The sequence below is a fragment of the Tasmannia lanceolata genome, unplaced genomic scaffold, assembly GCF_043159265.1.
Source record: "Tasmannia lanceolata isolate RefF3 unplaced genomic scaffold, GAP_Taslan_0.1 ptg000007l, whole genome shotgun sequence".
NCBI lineage: Eukaryota > Viridiplantae > Streptophyta > Magnoliopsida > Canellales > Winteraceae > Tasmannia > Tasmannia lanceolata.
Genome location: NW_027518684.1, coordinates 6,296,939 through 6,311,086, shown reverse-complemented (window position 1 = coordinate 6,311,086; position 14,148 = coordinate 6,296,939). Strand labels below are relative to the sequence as shown.

At 38.0% G+C, this 14,148-nt stretch overlaps 1 protein-coding gene across 2 annotated transcripts; it reads right to left on the bottom strand.

The window, feature by feature from the left end:
• Positions 1–6,930: 6,930 nt before the first annotated feature.
• LOC143881618 (20 kDa chaperonin, chloroplastic-like) lies at positions 6,931–13,838 on the bottom strand. Of its 2 annotated transcripts, none has more exons than XM_077384814.1 (6): positions 13,680–13,838; positions 13,392–13,568; positions 11,237–11,416; positions 10,791–10,946; positions 9,262–9,339; positions 6,931–7,286 (listed from the first exon to the last, which is right to left on the bottom strand). In XM_077384814.1, exons 1-6 carry the CDS (start codon positions 13,773–13,775, stop codon positions 7,113–7,115), a joined length of 861 nt encoding a protein of 286 aa, XP_077240929.1. In that variant the 5' UTR covers positions 13,776–13,838; the 3' UTR covers positions 6,931–7,112. The 2 variants fall into 2 exon arrangements, with proteins under 2 accessions (XP_077240929.1, XP_077240928.1); XM_077384813.1 differs by having other exon boundaries at positions 13,392–13,583; positions 13,680–13,826.
• Positions 13,839–14,148: the final 310 nt, after the last annotated feature.

The following is a 14,148-nucleotide window of genomic DNA, read 5'->3' as shown; positions in this document are numbered from 1 at the left end:
CGTTAGAAGGGGGCGAAAAAATCATCGCCTTATTATGAGGAAAAAAATGGTTTTATATATTTTGTTTAAAAGAGAAGGAAAGTTGAAGAGAAGTCAATATTATTGGTAGGCCAAATTTCAACTCCTTTGCACCAAATCTTCTCTACCGTTGTTATTTTTTCCCTGGAAAAAATTATCTCCCTTCCCCACGCAAATTCCATTTCTAACAAATTCAAACGGAGAAAATCCTTAAGAAAGAAACACGCAACTGACTATTCCTTCAACTGCCTCCAATCATCATGGGAAAAAAAAAAAGAAATCATGAAAGAAATTCCCCAAAAGGGGTGGAGATATCATTTGCCGTAGAGATATTATATTCGTAAGAGAAAAGAGAGACTCACGTGTTGGTCTTGAATCCCGAAACACACAGCCATTGAGAAGGAGTGCGCTTACTATTTATAGACGAGGTTACAGACTTTTCATATTTTTTATTCATTTATTGTTTTTCTATGACTCTTTTTATATTGCGTTTGAAAGACACTCAACCAAATATGCTGGTATCGATTCCGTAGACGTGGAGATCGACTCTCGTACTGGTCGCTCGGCAAATCACCTTCCGCCACGTGGCAGACGAGCGAGGTGGAGTAAATTTTGCCTTTCTCCACTTAAAAACGGGTGTAAAACAAATTTTACGCCCATATTTACCAGCCACTAATATTTGGTACTCTACTGTTCAGAAATGCTAAAAGGATTGTGAGTGTCCGGGCTCATTCCTAACGATCACTTTCCGTCTTATCTCACCAACAAATACATGTGTGTGCCCATTGATGTTGGACCCAACCTGGTCTTTGAACCTAACCTATTGACATACAAGGACATTAGGGTCCCACCAAGGACATTTAGTCTCTCACACACACTCACTCACTCTCTCTCTCTCACTCTCTCTCTCTCTCTCCATGGTTTGTAAAGGAGTTCATAAGCTTCTCTTCTAACAAAAGATAGCAACAGGTAACAAAAGGGTAGCCGATTTCAACCGACATTCATTGGAATTTCAAATGCCGACGGCTGCCGATTCCTCCTAAGGTGCCAGTGTTGTAATAAACTTCCACTTGACCCCCAACATGTTTTAGACATCATGGTTGCTTTTTTGCCTATGTGGAGCCCGTGTGGCACTCATGCCCTCTCTTTTCATCTTCCAAACAAATTCTACTAAAATGAAAAAAATTTGGTAGAAGAATAATGAAAAGGTTTGTCTTTTTTTTCTCTCTCTCTCTCTCTCTCTCTCTCTCTCCTATCTCTCACTCTCTTCACTTTCTATATTGATAATGACACCCCTACTTTTTCCACTACTCTCCGACAGAACTGCCGGGCAACCAAACACTACTTGCCACAAGTCCAATATTTTCCAAGTGGTAAATCTAGACATCTTCTATGCTTGTCTCCTCCCGCTTGACTTCTTATTCCACTCGTCTCTGAGTCACTCCTTTGCAACCAAACATAGCCTGGGCGTCGTTTGGATACGTGGATTTTAGACTTCGGGATTTCTTCAAAATTGTAGGTAAGAGATAAGAGAAGAAGCGGACCGGTCGTCGTTTTTGACTTCTCGCCCTTCTTTTCGTCAGCAAGAGAGGGTAGCAGATCCTCCCATATTTCTAGGTTTTAGATCCTCCCATATTTCTAGGTTTTAGAAATCTCAGGATGCATGAGAGATTTTTAAAATCTGAATTTCTCACTTAAAATCCAAGAAACGCTGTGAGGATAGCATACATCAACTTGATCATGAACCTTCTTTTACATTGTTTTCAAACTAAAAACTTCGATTCTAAAATCCGCCTATCCAAACGGCCCCTAGTTTCCAAACAATTCCTTTCATTTTCCCTCTATGCCCTTAACTCTCTTCCGGAGTTGGGTGGTTATACTATTTTACGCAAAAGGGTTTTCACCATTTCCTCTAGATGAGGCTATCCAGTAGGATCATGTAACGTAATGTGAGATTTGACATCTTATGATTTTTATCGACTTCTCTTTGGATGCTATTTTTCAGCTCAACAAGTTGAAATAGCACAGCAATTTGTGTGTAAAATGTGCACAAAAATGACTCCTTGAGATAGCTCAACAATTTGTGTGTAAAATGTGCACATACCCGACCCAAGTTGCAACCCAAGACTCTGTGGTGGCTGAGTTCTGACGCCACTGTTGTATTGTCCTTCTTCTCATTATGTCTCGTTGCCACGCGAGGAGACATGACCTTATGTTATCAAGTGCGTTTTTATTGCTTCTTGGCTGTTTGACCTAAGGCATCGTGTTAACGAAATACTACCGTTGGGCGGTAATCGTTGTAGGAAAAAATTATTAATTAGCATAAAAAAGGCATAACAAAAAAACATGGAAGGATGGTACCAGCTAGTGTTTGCTAGATTAGGAAGTTGGTTCAATTTTCATTAGTGTAATAGTTTTCTTTTATAAGTTTTCGAAACTTTCATGAGATATAAGAATAATATATGAGAAATCGAAGAATTATTTGTGAAATTAGCATTTAATTCATGATTTTTTTTTGTAGTTCATAGAATTCACATTTAATTAAAAAAAAATGCGACAACTTTTTAAATTATCAGGAATTTTTAAAGTTTAATTCAGAGCCTAATGGTTCCTGATTTATTTTTTCAAGAATTCTCCAACTTTTCAAAGAAGTTTTGTAAATCTCTCCTTCTTATGTATGTGACCATTAGTTGGACCTCTAGATTTGCAAAACCAATTGAGGGTTTTGAAGATTAGCTCACATTCTTTAGTCTAGAACATGTATGCCTTAGTAGAAGAGACGGTCTCATTATATTCAACATCTCTTACCTGGATAAAATGAAAGTCCCCTATAATTAGAGTGAGGGAACCCACAGCTTCTCTCCCTTAAATCTTAATAACATCTTTCTCAATCAAGGACCCTCAATTTTACTAGGGTTGGGTGTCCATCTCATTGGTGGATAGACCCATCAATGTATATGTCTCATATTTACCCAGCATACTTTTTTTAATAGAACTTCTCAACAGATTTTGTCTTATTCATTTGATTCATATGGGGTGGCTGCTCTCTCATGCAACAGCCGGTCCGTGAAATGCCTTCTGTGATGGTTCTTAGCAAATCCCTTGCTATATATAATAAAGCTAAATTAGCAAGCTAAATAGAGTAATTAACCCATAACATGCAATGGAAGGATGATTTGAGAGAGATTAAATATGGATAAGAAATGTTCTAACCATACTTTCAAAACTCTCCCGCGTCATCTTCAACTCGCCCGGGTAGACTCCTTTTTACCTTGGCCGACTTCTCAAGTCCGCATTTTTCCTACAAAGTCGATCAAAATCTATTTGACTGAGTTATAATCGTGCCAGCTGAGTACTCGACCATAGTACTCAATTGTGTCCTGCTTAGTTGACTAGGATTTGCTTTGGATGCGTTTTAAACCGCATCCGAATTTTGAAACAAAGACTTCTAAAACGGTATAGCTTAAAAATTAGGGAGATGATATTTTCACCCCCCTGCATTACACATGCTCTCCCCTTATAAGGTTATATGACGTGAACAGTGTGCAACTTTAACGCCTTTTGACGTCAAATCACCTTATAAGGGGAGCGAATGCGTAATGCAAGGTTGGGGGCGGGGGAATATCATCGCCCTAAAAATTATTCTAGGTATTAAGGACACCCATCAACATTTAGTTTTCTCTATTGTTGCTAGGTTAGATGGATGTCCACCACAAACTTTTAACTCTTGTTGGCGGTGTTCTAAAGAGATGAAGATAGAAGCTTTATATTTGAAGAAGTAAAGAAGCTAACAAAAGATACTTCCTTTGCCCCTTTAAATGGTATAAATAATGCTCTCCACCTTTTGCCATAAATGACATTCAATGGTGAATGGAAATTATTGTACTATAAACCCTACAAAACCCTGAAAATTTTAAACATATATTGAGCAACTTCCCATGACAAAATTAAAATTCTCTTTTAATGTGCTTTAATGTGAAGATATACCGGTGCAAGCAATGAGCCAACTCCTAGCAACTTTGTGTTGACTTTCCTTGTGAAAAAGGAGAAAGTCTTTGTAATTCAAAATTACAAAAAGGGGATTCTATTTGTCTTTTGTGGTTTGTCCTTTAGGACCTATTTTATGATTTTGAATGTCTCTACCAAAATTTGAACTTCCCTCCAAAAGGACTAAAGTCTTGTGAAAACTTTTAGTCCAAGATGGGAAGTTTATGGGGAAGAGAGTAGTCATATATATTCTTTCACTCTCTTTGTCTTGTGAATGAGAAAGAAGAAAAAGGGGGTTCCTCGCACATGAGCCGACGGGTGGCCCGGTGGGATAGACCATACCACACGCGCGCGCCACCCGGCCGGCCCTGGAGCGCGCGTTGGTCTAAAACCTTTTTACTTTTCTTTTATTTCTTTCTTCATATTTGTTAATTATTTTACCATTTTATCCTGACTTCTAACCGTTTGAGATACAGTGTAATCATGTTAATTTCGCGTTAATTTCTACCCGTTGGGAAACATCTTAAAAACGTGTCCCTTAATTAAGGAATTATGGACGAGTCTTTTGGAAGTTTATAAAATCGTCCTTTGGAAAGAGGGATAAACAAGGAAAAAAGTTCTTCTCTGCAATTTTTCTTCCTCTCTTCTGCTTCTGCGCTTCTTGAACAATTTTCTATTAATTTTTCATCTCTGATCAAGGCTACATACGCGTGTTCGCAAGGCATCTAGGTAACGTGAGTGCACACCTCCTAGAGTGGAGTTGTTGTATCCTGGAGACATACGCCAAAACACCCAATCGGTACCACGATTCGTCGTATGTGGGGGCGATACTTGTCTCAAGGACAACGAATTTAGATTAGTGCCTCGACTCACCGATAAGTTCCACTAACTTTTGTTTCGCTATTGTTTTAGTTCTACAAATCACATTTTATTGCATTGCTTATACATCTGCCATATTATCATATTCATCATAAGAAAGGTATAATCCGAAATCTCCCAAATTCCTTATTAACAAGATAACACTTTGGCATGACAAAGATGGGTCATTGACTACACTATGCCATTACATGGAACAACTGAAACAAATTAAAGAGTTAACAAAGACAGATTGGATAGAAAACTTTTATAATACTTTATCCCGACAGACTTTCTGCTTGTGGAACGAACCATTAAGGAAATTTAAAGTGTATCCGTGCATTTTATTATAGACTAGCGATGAAACTTCTCAAGTATTCAGTCTTTTAGCAGAGATAGGGAAACAAATGACTTAATTTTTCTTCCTTTTTGGTAGGTAAGCGAGCTTTAACCCTTGAAGGACCTTCCAACTAAGAAATGTATCACACCATAGGAAGATCTATAGATTTTTTTTTAAAATTGACAGTGAATGTAAATTGGGGACAAGATGTCCCGGTACATAAGATACAGCTATGCCTGCAGAGAGGGAAGGGATTCAGTACAATTTACATAGGAAGATTTATAGATGTACATAGTTACTGAGGTAAGATGCCTAAAATTAGGATCAGGGCATTCAATATGCCATGATAACAAATACAATAGATCTAATCAAAATAATATTACAGATCTATTAATCTAAACAGATCTTAATCATGCAAATAAACTATAACACAAAGAAAGATTAAACATTTATCTCGATCGACCATCGTGATGATTGATTGGGCTGGATCTTCTACCGCCTCTGTAGCGTTTTATTTTGTTTTTATTTATTTTGAATGGCTTCTACTGCCTCTTTAGCCTCTCAGTCTGCATGATCTTTGTTTGGGAAGATCTTCTTTGGTTAGGTTAGATGGCAGCATAGACCAACCTCGTAGAATTTCACGCATAATAAAACTCTAATCGCTTAATTTGTTTGACCAGCTATACTATCTAGACTTAGATGTAGTTGAATTGGGCTACACTAACCATCCATGTCCCAATAGCATAAGATGCATTGATTACTCTTATACCCTTTACTGTTCACTTTCGTCAATAGGTAATTCCACCAATTTTACTCTTAATCTCAGTCTTCAATCTAGACCATCGATCTAAGATCAATGATTGCCAACATAGAGCTCACACAATGACATCAGGCATGATCTCGTGTATATGTTTGGGATTGAAGAGAACTGATTGGAAACTGGTTTATGTAGATCATGAAAATGATATTCTCAGTAATTCTCTTTTAGCTTCATTTTCTAATCTAATGATCACATTCTATGTACACATTTTTGGGTCATAGGAAATTCGTGTTATGTGTCCAGAACATCCAAGATCTTGTCACACGTGGAGAAGTTTAGCAGCTGAGTTTGGATGGCTATCTGTTGAACATTCCCATACAGAATCAAGCATGCAGTGCGTCTGATAGCAGGAATGTAGTGGCAGGTCCTCTATTATGATAATTCAACTGCCTCACTCGATCAGTGAAGATTCGCTTTAGTCAAGATGGAGATTTAATGGTTGGATTTAGAAGCTCGGCAAGGGCTATTGGATATACGGAGGAGGGTGGTATATCAATGCTGGTCTTGCACTCTATCCACCTGAAGCAGATGCATTGGGCGCTCATATTGGTCAGAGACTCAGAAGTTCGTTTGAAAATGTTGGCTTCCTCTCTCAGCACACATGTGCACGCCCACACACACACACAGGCGTACACACACAAATATTAGTCAGAGACTAGACAATATGGTATTAGTTGGTCGGATCAAAACCAAAGTTGGGCCATTGGACTAAGCTCAAGTTGTTTGTATTTGGCCAATGCAAATGCCATGTGGGCTACTAGTTGGCTTGCCACACAGTGGTTCGCCCCAAACTTCACTGTATACACAAAGTTAATGATTCGACAACTTCTCTGAGTTGGAAGCTTGGAATTGGGTTGTCCAAACACTGGAGTGTGGCTCATAAAATTTGTCCAACGAGTTTAAAAAGAGATTGAGAACCAACAAAAGAAATCCAATTTTTTACTAAAGAAGCCATATCAACAGTTATTATCATCAATGGCATTGTCATTACACTACTTTCTGACTAATAAACACATCCCTCTGTGTTACTATGACAACTCTAGGGGAAGATTCTATGATGCCACATATTGGAAACATGCCAAAACTGGAGCACTAGGAGAGAACAGCCATCACATCTGACGCCCTCAAAGCTATGTAAGCAGAGCCATCACTGCCTTTGAAGTCATTGCCCGCATATTTGGAGTACAAAACGGTGTTACCCGTGGCAACACTGAGTGCCTTCCTGTTGCCCTCTTCATCTAAAGGACCTGGTCCAACAGCAACCACCTGCAATACAAAAGTATTCCAACTTAATAAATTCCTCCCACTACAATTACTTCTATAGATAGGTTGTGGCTCTAGCTCAATTGGTCAAGGCTATGGTTTTCAACCTCAAGGTCTGAGGTTCAATCTCAGCTTACCTATAAAAAAATTACTTCTATAGATTCTAAAACCCACAACCGTATATACAAAAGTTTATCATGCGGCATTCCAACATCATTTTCAGAAAAGGATAGCTTCATATATTTGCAGCATTCCAGCATGTACTACACAATGGATTAACCTCATTAAACCACTACACAGTGGATTAGTGGACTCCCATAGTAGACAAACCAGAGAGAGTTTGTTTATCATTTTCAGAAGCAAAGATAGATTTCCATCCTTAGAGCCCATCCTAAGATCACCTTTCAGAGAAGTTCCCCATACCATTAAAAAGAAAAAATCAAACAGGGCCTTAGTTTCAAACTGCTGAATACCGGTAGGCCAGAAATAAAAATCCCTTCATGAACTCCACAAATTCATCGAAGATATACTCAAAACAGACCTCAAATTAGTTCTAAATTTATTAATGGGGGCTGCCAGCGAATGGAATTTCATTTGCAAAATAAAGATGAAATCCTATTTTGTGACACATGTACAAGGAGACAAAGTAGTGAGCTAAAATCCCTGTGTCTAGGATGGCAGGTGCGTTGCAGTGGATGATCCCAGTAGGGGATGCTTGGCCTCAAGAAACGAAATCTCGTTTTGGATGTGTTTGCCTTTATTAAAGAGCAAGTTGTGAGCGATGGACCGGAGAGGGAGAGTAGTAACTAAGAGCAAGTTGCTTCTAATGTGTGTTTTACAACTATTTTCCTTTTTTTTACTTAGGCCATGTTTGGCCACCATGATAAAATATTCCACGCAATATTTATGGGGCCAATTGTGAGGGATGGACTAGAGAAAGACAGACTTTAGAGAGTGCGAGTGAATGGAGCATGAAAATTTCCTATTGATTTTTTAGGGAACCAATTCTAAATAGGTATTTTTTCAACTAGTTTTTAGGGGTGCCAATTCAATTCTAAATAGGTATTTTTTCAACTAGTTTTCAGGAAACCAATTCTAAATAGGTATTACTTTCCATTCAATTCTCTCCTTCCTACTCTGCCCCTCCGACACCTTTTTTGATGAAGGTGACTATTAATTGAAAATAAACTTACAGATGGGTAGAGGGGGCAAGGTGTCCAGAGGGAGCAAGGTGTACCCATCCATAGATGATGTACATATATAGAATTTTGAAGAGTACAAAAACCCCTCAGATCAAAGTGGAAATAATAAGGTCGCGAGAGAAGAGTGGGCCTGCCTATGGGCTGTGATTGGAGTGGCCCATCGCACTATTTTGCCTTTTGTACAATGTGTAAAGTTCCTAACCTATAAAAATATTCTAATGTCTGGTTGGTCAAATATACTTTACAACATCAAAGCACATGGAATGTTATAACTCACTAAAATTTGGTGAAAAGTATAGAATAATGATTTATAACCCAAATTCCAAAGCTGCCACTGGATTAAATTTGTGTGGTAAAGAGATTTTAGCACATTTTCAAGATTCTAAAAAGATATTTTTTGGTCAATTAAGGAAAATGTAAGCGCCTTACTAGGTAGACACCACAATCATATGCAGAGCTTGATTACAGTATATTCAATAGTACATGTCAGGCCAAAAGTAATGCCAACTTTAAGAACTTAGTTATCTATATTCAGGATTTCAAATATCTAACAGAATAGGCATGCCAAGAATAGATGTTTCCCGAAATAGCAATCCCTCATTAAATTGACTGACTAAACTCCAAAAAGCACAAGATTCTTTTATCCCATTCAGATCGGGTGGCATATTTTTGCGACCCAAACCCTCGATATTAGAAAATGAATAGCAATCAAAAACTTGACACTCAAAGGGAGATATAGAGAATATAATATCATTTGCAAAAGAAAGTGATCACACCGTCCCAATAGAAGGTTTTTCCTTTGATGCCTCTGTTAACAGCAAGCCACCAGCAGTTTTCTGTTCAGCTTCAGCAACCTGAAAAATAGAACATGCACAGTTATATTACCAATAATAGAATGAAACAAACAATATGACTGAAAGTATTCTTCATCAAGTCCCTCTAATGTTAATAAAAACCACACAAACCATTGAGCCAAACAGCTACAATGCTGCTATAGGAAAGTAAGTTATTTCTGCAACAGCCTTTCTGATGGAAGATAAAAGCAAACAGAGAGAAACAAAAAATAAAACACAAACAGCCCTAAATATTACAATGAAATGGATCATGCAATGGATCCCACTTATTCCAATAATTCAAACCATTCATTTAGAGGTCCCGGCCGTTAGTAAAAAAAAAAAAAAAAACCTTTGCAAGAAGATGATCGTAGCCCTCTGATCTATTTGTGGTGTAAAATGGCTTTTTCAAAAAAGTAATTAATATAAATTTTCAAAAAAAAAAGAAAAGAAAAGTTATACACTTAACCCTTAACCCCTACGACATGTGGTCACTGGAACATAAAAAAAGACCGAATATCCCCCTTAAATTTTGCCCCGCGTATTGGAACAATGAAAATTAATTCAAGGATAAACCAATGGTGGGTGAACATATTGCTCTGAAATAGTTTACCCAACAATGGTTTCCCCCCTCGTATTTCCCCACTAGAACATACCATAAGTAATTTTGTTCCCCACAATTATTCCATGAGAATCAAGCTTTTGAACAGGAACCAATGTTACCAAGAAGTCAGGAACACAGGTCTCCATAGTGGGGGATGCGAGAGCAAGATGCAGTAATGCTACTTCTATAGTAGTATCCTACCATAGAAGTATACTACATACCCACCTGCCTTTTTAACATTGTAAGCTTTGCTACAAGGTCTCTCGTAAGATATCCCTATCAAGTGGTATGGTAACAATGTGGTACTTAATGCATACATAACTTGTTATGCCTGACCAGTAGGCAGAGCAATTAGAGAATCCTCTACCTCCACATTTCTTTGTTACAAATCCCTGAGAGTAATTCCTCAGCATGTCTTACCCTGTCATATGTACTTAGAATTGCGATATAATGGGCTTTTAATACATTAGTAATACTACGCAATGTTTAAAAACTCGTTGACTGGACTCAGAACTCCCTCGAGTCGACTCCCTTTTACTTTGGCCGCGTTCCGCATTGCACCACATCCGCATTCTGTGTTTTGCCCTACAAAGTCAGTAAAAACTCCTTCAACTCTCCCGAGTTATGACCGTGTCAACCGCGTTCTTGGCCGCATCCGTGCCGAGTCGACAATGATTTTTCTTGGTCGTGTTCCGCGTCAAATCCGCATTTTTAAACACTGATACTACGAAAGAACCAGTGTTTTTGTTTACCAAGCCCCACACTTGACCTTTTCCTATCATTTGCAGGAGGAGAGTTTCCTTAAAGATTTGAAATATTATCTTTTAAAGAAGATAACTGAGATCAGGATTACAGGAAGGAAACAAACCTTGATCAAAACACGATCATTAAGAGGCTTGAGATCTTTGACATCATCCGTCTCAAGAATACCCACTATGTCATCCTCCTTCAACAGAAGATGGTTAGATCCATTGAACTCCACTTCTGTGCCTGCATATTTGGAGTAAACGACCTGTGCACCAGTCTATGAGCAGACAAATAGAACAGGATCAACAAGATGTACTCCAGCAGAACATATAAAATGAAAGGGTATGAAAGAATATATAACATTCATGTCATCCACAAAAACAAGGAGAAAGAAAGGAAGAGACAACAATTTAAGGTACATATATTAGAGATCAGAAGCTCTGCTTAATGTATTCACTTTTATCACTGGAATTTAAACAGCACCCAGCACCAGTTCATGACTGCAGCATCTCCTACCGATGTATTAAACATATGTATTATGGAAACAGTTTGGAGTCAGGTATTCACCTGGACGCAGATATCCACCTTGGTCTTGCCCATAGTCCTACCCTCCCCAACAGCAACAACCTCACCTCCTTGGGGTTTGGACTGTGCAGTTGTTGGAAGCAAAATACCACCAGTCGTTTTCTCCTCCACAGTCTTGATTTTTACAAGCACCCTATCACCCAATGGTTTTATGGTAGTGTACTGCAAGATATGACAATGAATCAGCACAATGTGGCAATGAAATGAAAAAGAACATAGTTTGCAGTTCTCAAATTACAGTTCCCCTGGGAGCAAATCACATGCATGAGGATGAAAAACAAATGTAATGAAAGATAACAACTACAAATCCCATGAATAATATACACCCGTGAATTCTAAACATCAAAATACACAAACTCATCGTAATCCCTGTCTAAAACATTCCAGAAACACCACTTTGACTCAGGTATGCCCATGGATAAATACATGACTTGTGCATGAATACCAGCGCAGATATTACTTTGTATGGGTCCAGGTACACATTTCAGAATACACTAGCAAGCCCTAAGCCATTGGAGGTAAACACTGTACACATTTCATTATATAGCAAGTTACATAATGGAGCTTAGGTAATGTAAGTTTATCGATATTTTTCTATGGGAATTGCTAGTGTCCATCGCAAAAGCCATTTCGCGCCTGGTCTGTCTCATGTGGGACCAGCCACCTCGTGAATGGAAACAACAGCTTTTGTCACCATTCAAGAGGTGGCTGGTCTGACATGCAACGGACGAGCTGCGAAATGCCTTTTGCGATGGACCCTAGCAAATCCCTTTTTCTATAAAGAAAGCTTCAAACTAGGAAGGAACTCAAAACCAATGGTGGGTGTAAGTTTAAGTTAGTGGAGCCCCAAGGAAAACAAATCCAAAAACCGTTGAACTCAAATCTGTTACTTTCCCAACTAGAAGTGCCCATACAACAATAGTGCTGAGAGGAAGTTTGTCAGGAACATAGGATATTAAACAATAAGGTATTGGGATATTGGAGTTTCATCTTCACTGGCAATTTTTTGGTGATTTCATAGTCTACCATTCCAATTGCAGTTATCAATTACTTAAAGTCTAAATGCTCCACTGCTTTCTGATTTCATTGTGAATCTGTTTGCAATGAACCAGTATCAAAACATGCCCTTCATGCTTCTTTACTAATGCCGTACTAATAAGAATGCAATGACCTACAACATTTAGGTCAAAAGCTTTATCCAGTATATTTACTGAAAGAACAAATTGGGATATGAAAATTGAAACCAAAGGAATGCAATCTATTTATATTATGTGGAATTACTATTAATCTATACAACAATGACATATTAACAGTATCTAAAATGCTTTCAAAAACATGATTTACTGGTTTTACTTTAGCAAACCCGCAACAAGAAGAAGTTAACGAAGAAGTGACACAATTACAATGCTAAACGGCTACATCAATTGTCTCAAATTCAAATACTCCACTTCTTTCTGATTTCATTGTGAGTCTGTTTGCAATGCAGCAGTATCAAAGCATGCCCTTCAGGGTTCTTTCCTAATGCCACACTAATAAGAATGCAATGAACTACAACATTTAGGTCAAAGCTTTATCCAGTTTATCAATGTTGAATAATGTATTAGAGTAGTTTAGACATTACTTGTAGTAGTTAGGGGTATTGTAGTCATTGTACATTGTTTCCCTAGTATAGACTCTCCATATCTCTACTCCTCGTCTTCTTTCTCTCTAACCCCAATCTCATTTCTAACAATCTATTTCTTAAATTTTAATTTTTAGGTCATAGATTTGATCCATGAACCACCAACGCGCAATAGAAAAGCTAATTAAGAAAAAATCATACATCATGCTAAATTACAGAATATGATAACAAATTAACAAATCAGTCTTTCCTTAGTAATCCCGGTTCATCTATTAACTACATCCACGGATTTCCCTCATCCCCCAATTTCAATTACAAATTAGAAAATCACAGCAGATATTTCTCTTCTTAAAATTCCATTTATAATGCAAACCAGCAACCAAATCTACTGCGAAATCCCGTAAGCATTTCGACTTGTATATCTAGGGTTTTTTTAGATTAAAAACCCCAGTACAAAATTCCACAAATCTAAAACAGTAAAGGAGAAGAGCAAAAAAACAAGGAAAACAATAATACCTTGGGTGCTACAACGGTTGCAGCCTTCACAGAGAGCCCTCGGAAGCATCTCTGGTTGAGCCCAAAACAAGGGCCCACAAATGAAACCCTAACCGTTGATGAACGGAGCCCTTCAAATGAAGGCAAGCTCCTGCTCGTAAAGGAAGAACCAGCAAACTGCACAGTTGCCATGGATTTCTGCAAGAAAAAAAACTAGAGAAAAATCAGAATAAACGAGAAAAAATGTCTGAATTTCGTAAAACTAGAAAGAAAATAGGGAATAATGTGGAGCAGACTAATGAAATCAACCTGAAATAGAGATTGATGGAAGAGAAAAAGGAGATTATCCAAACCAGATTGTGAAGAGGCGAAGAGGAGATAAAACCCTAAAAACCCTAAATACATTGTTAATGCTTGCGTGGCAGTTTTGTCGATGATGATTAGATGCTTCTAGAATGTTTGTTAGGAATCCGGAAATTTGGCCTTGTAAAAGCGTGGAAGGGAAATGATATTACGAGAAGGCCTAATATGAGATGTGTATTAGATGCCCTAATGGGACCCATACGACAATAGCATGATCAATAATTCAAGACACCTCATTCATGTAGGCCCTATGACGTAGACGATATGCTTAAATATCACACAACTTGATCATTCCAAGACTCTAGTCAATGGCTTAGATACTTACCGCTATTAAGAAAAGAGAGAGTCTTTAAGGCCCGTTTGTTTGGATTTTTAGAATTGAGTGTGAGTCCATGACTTTTAGATTGTGAGGCCA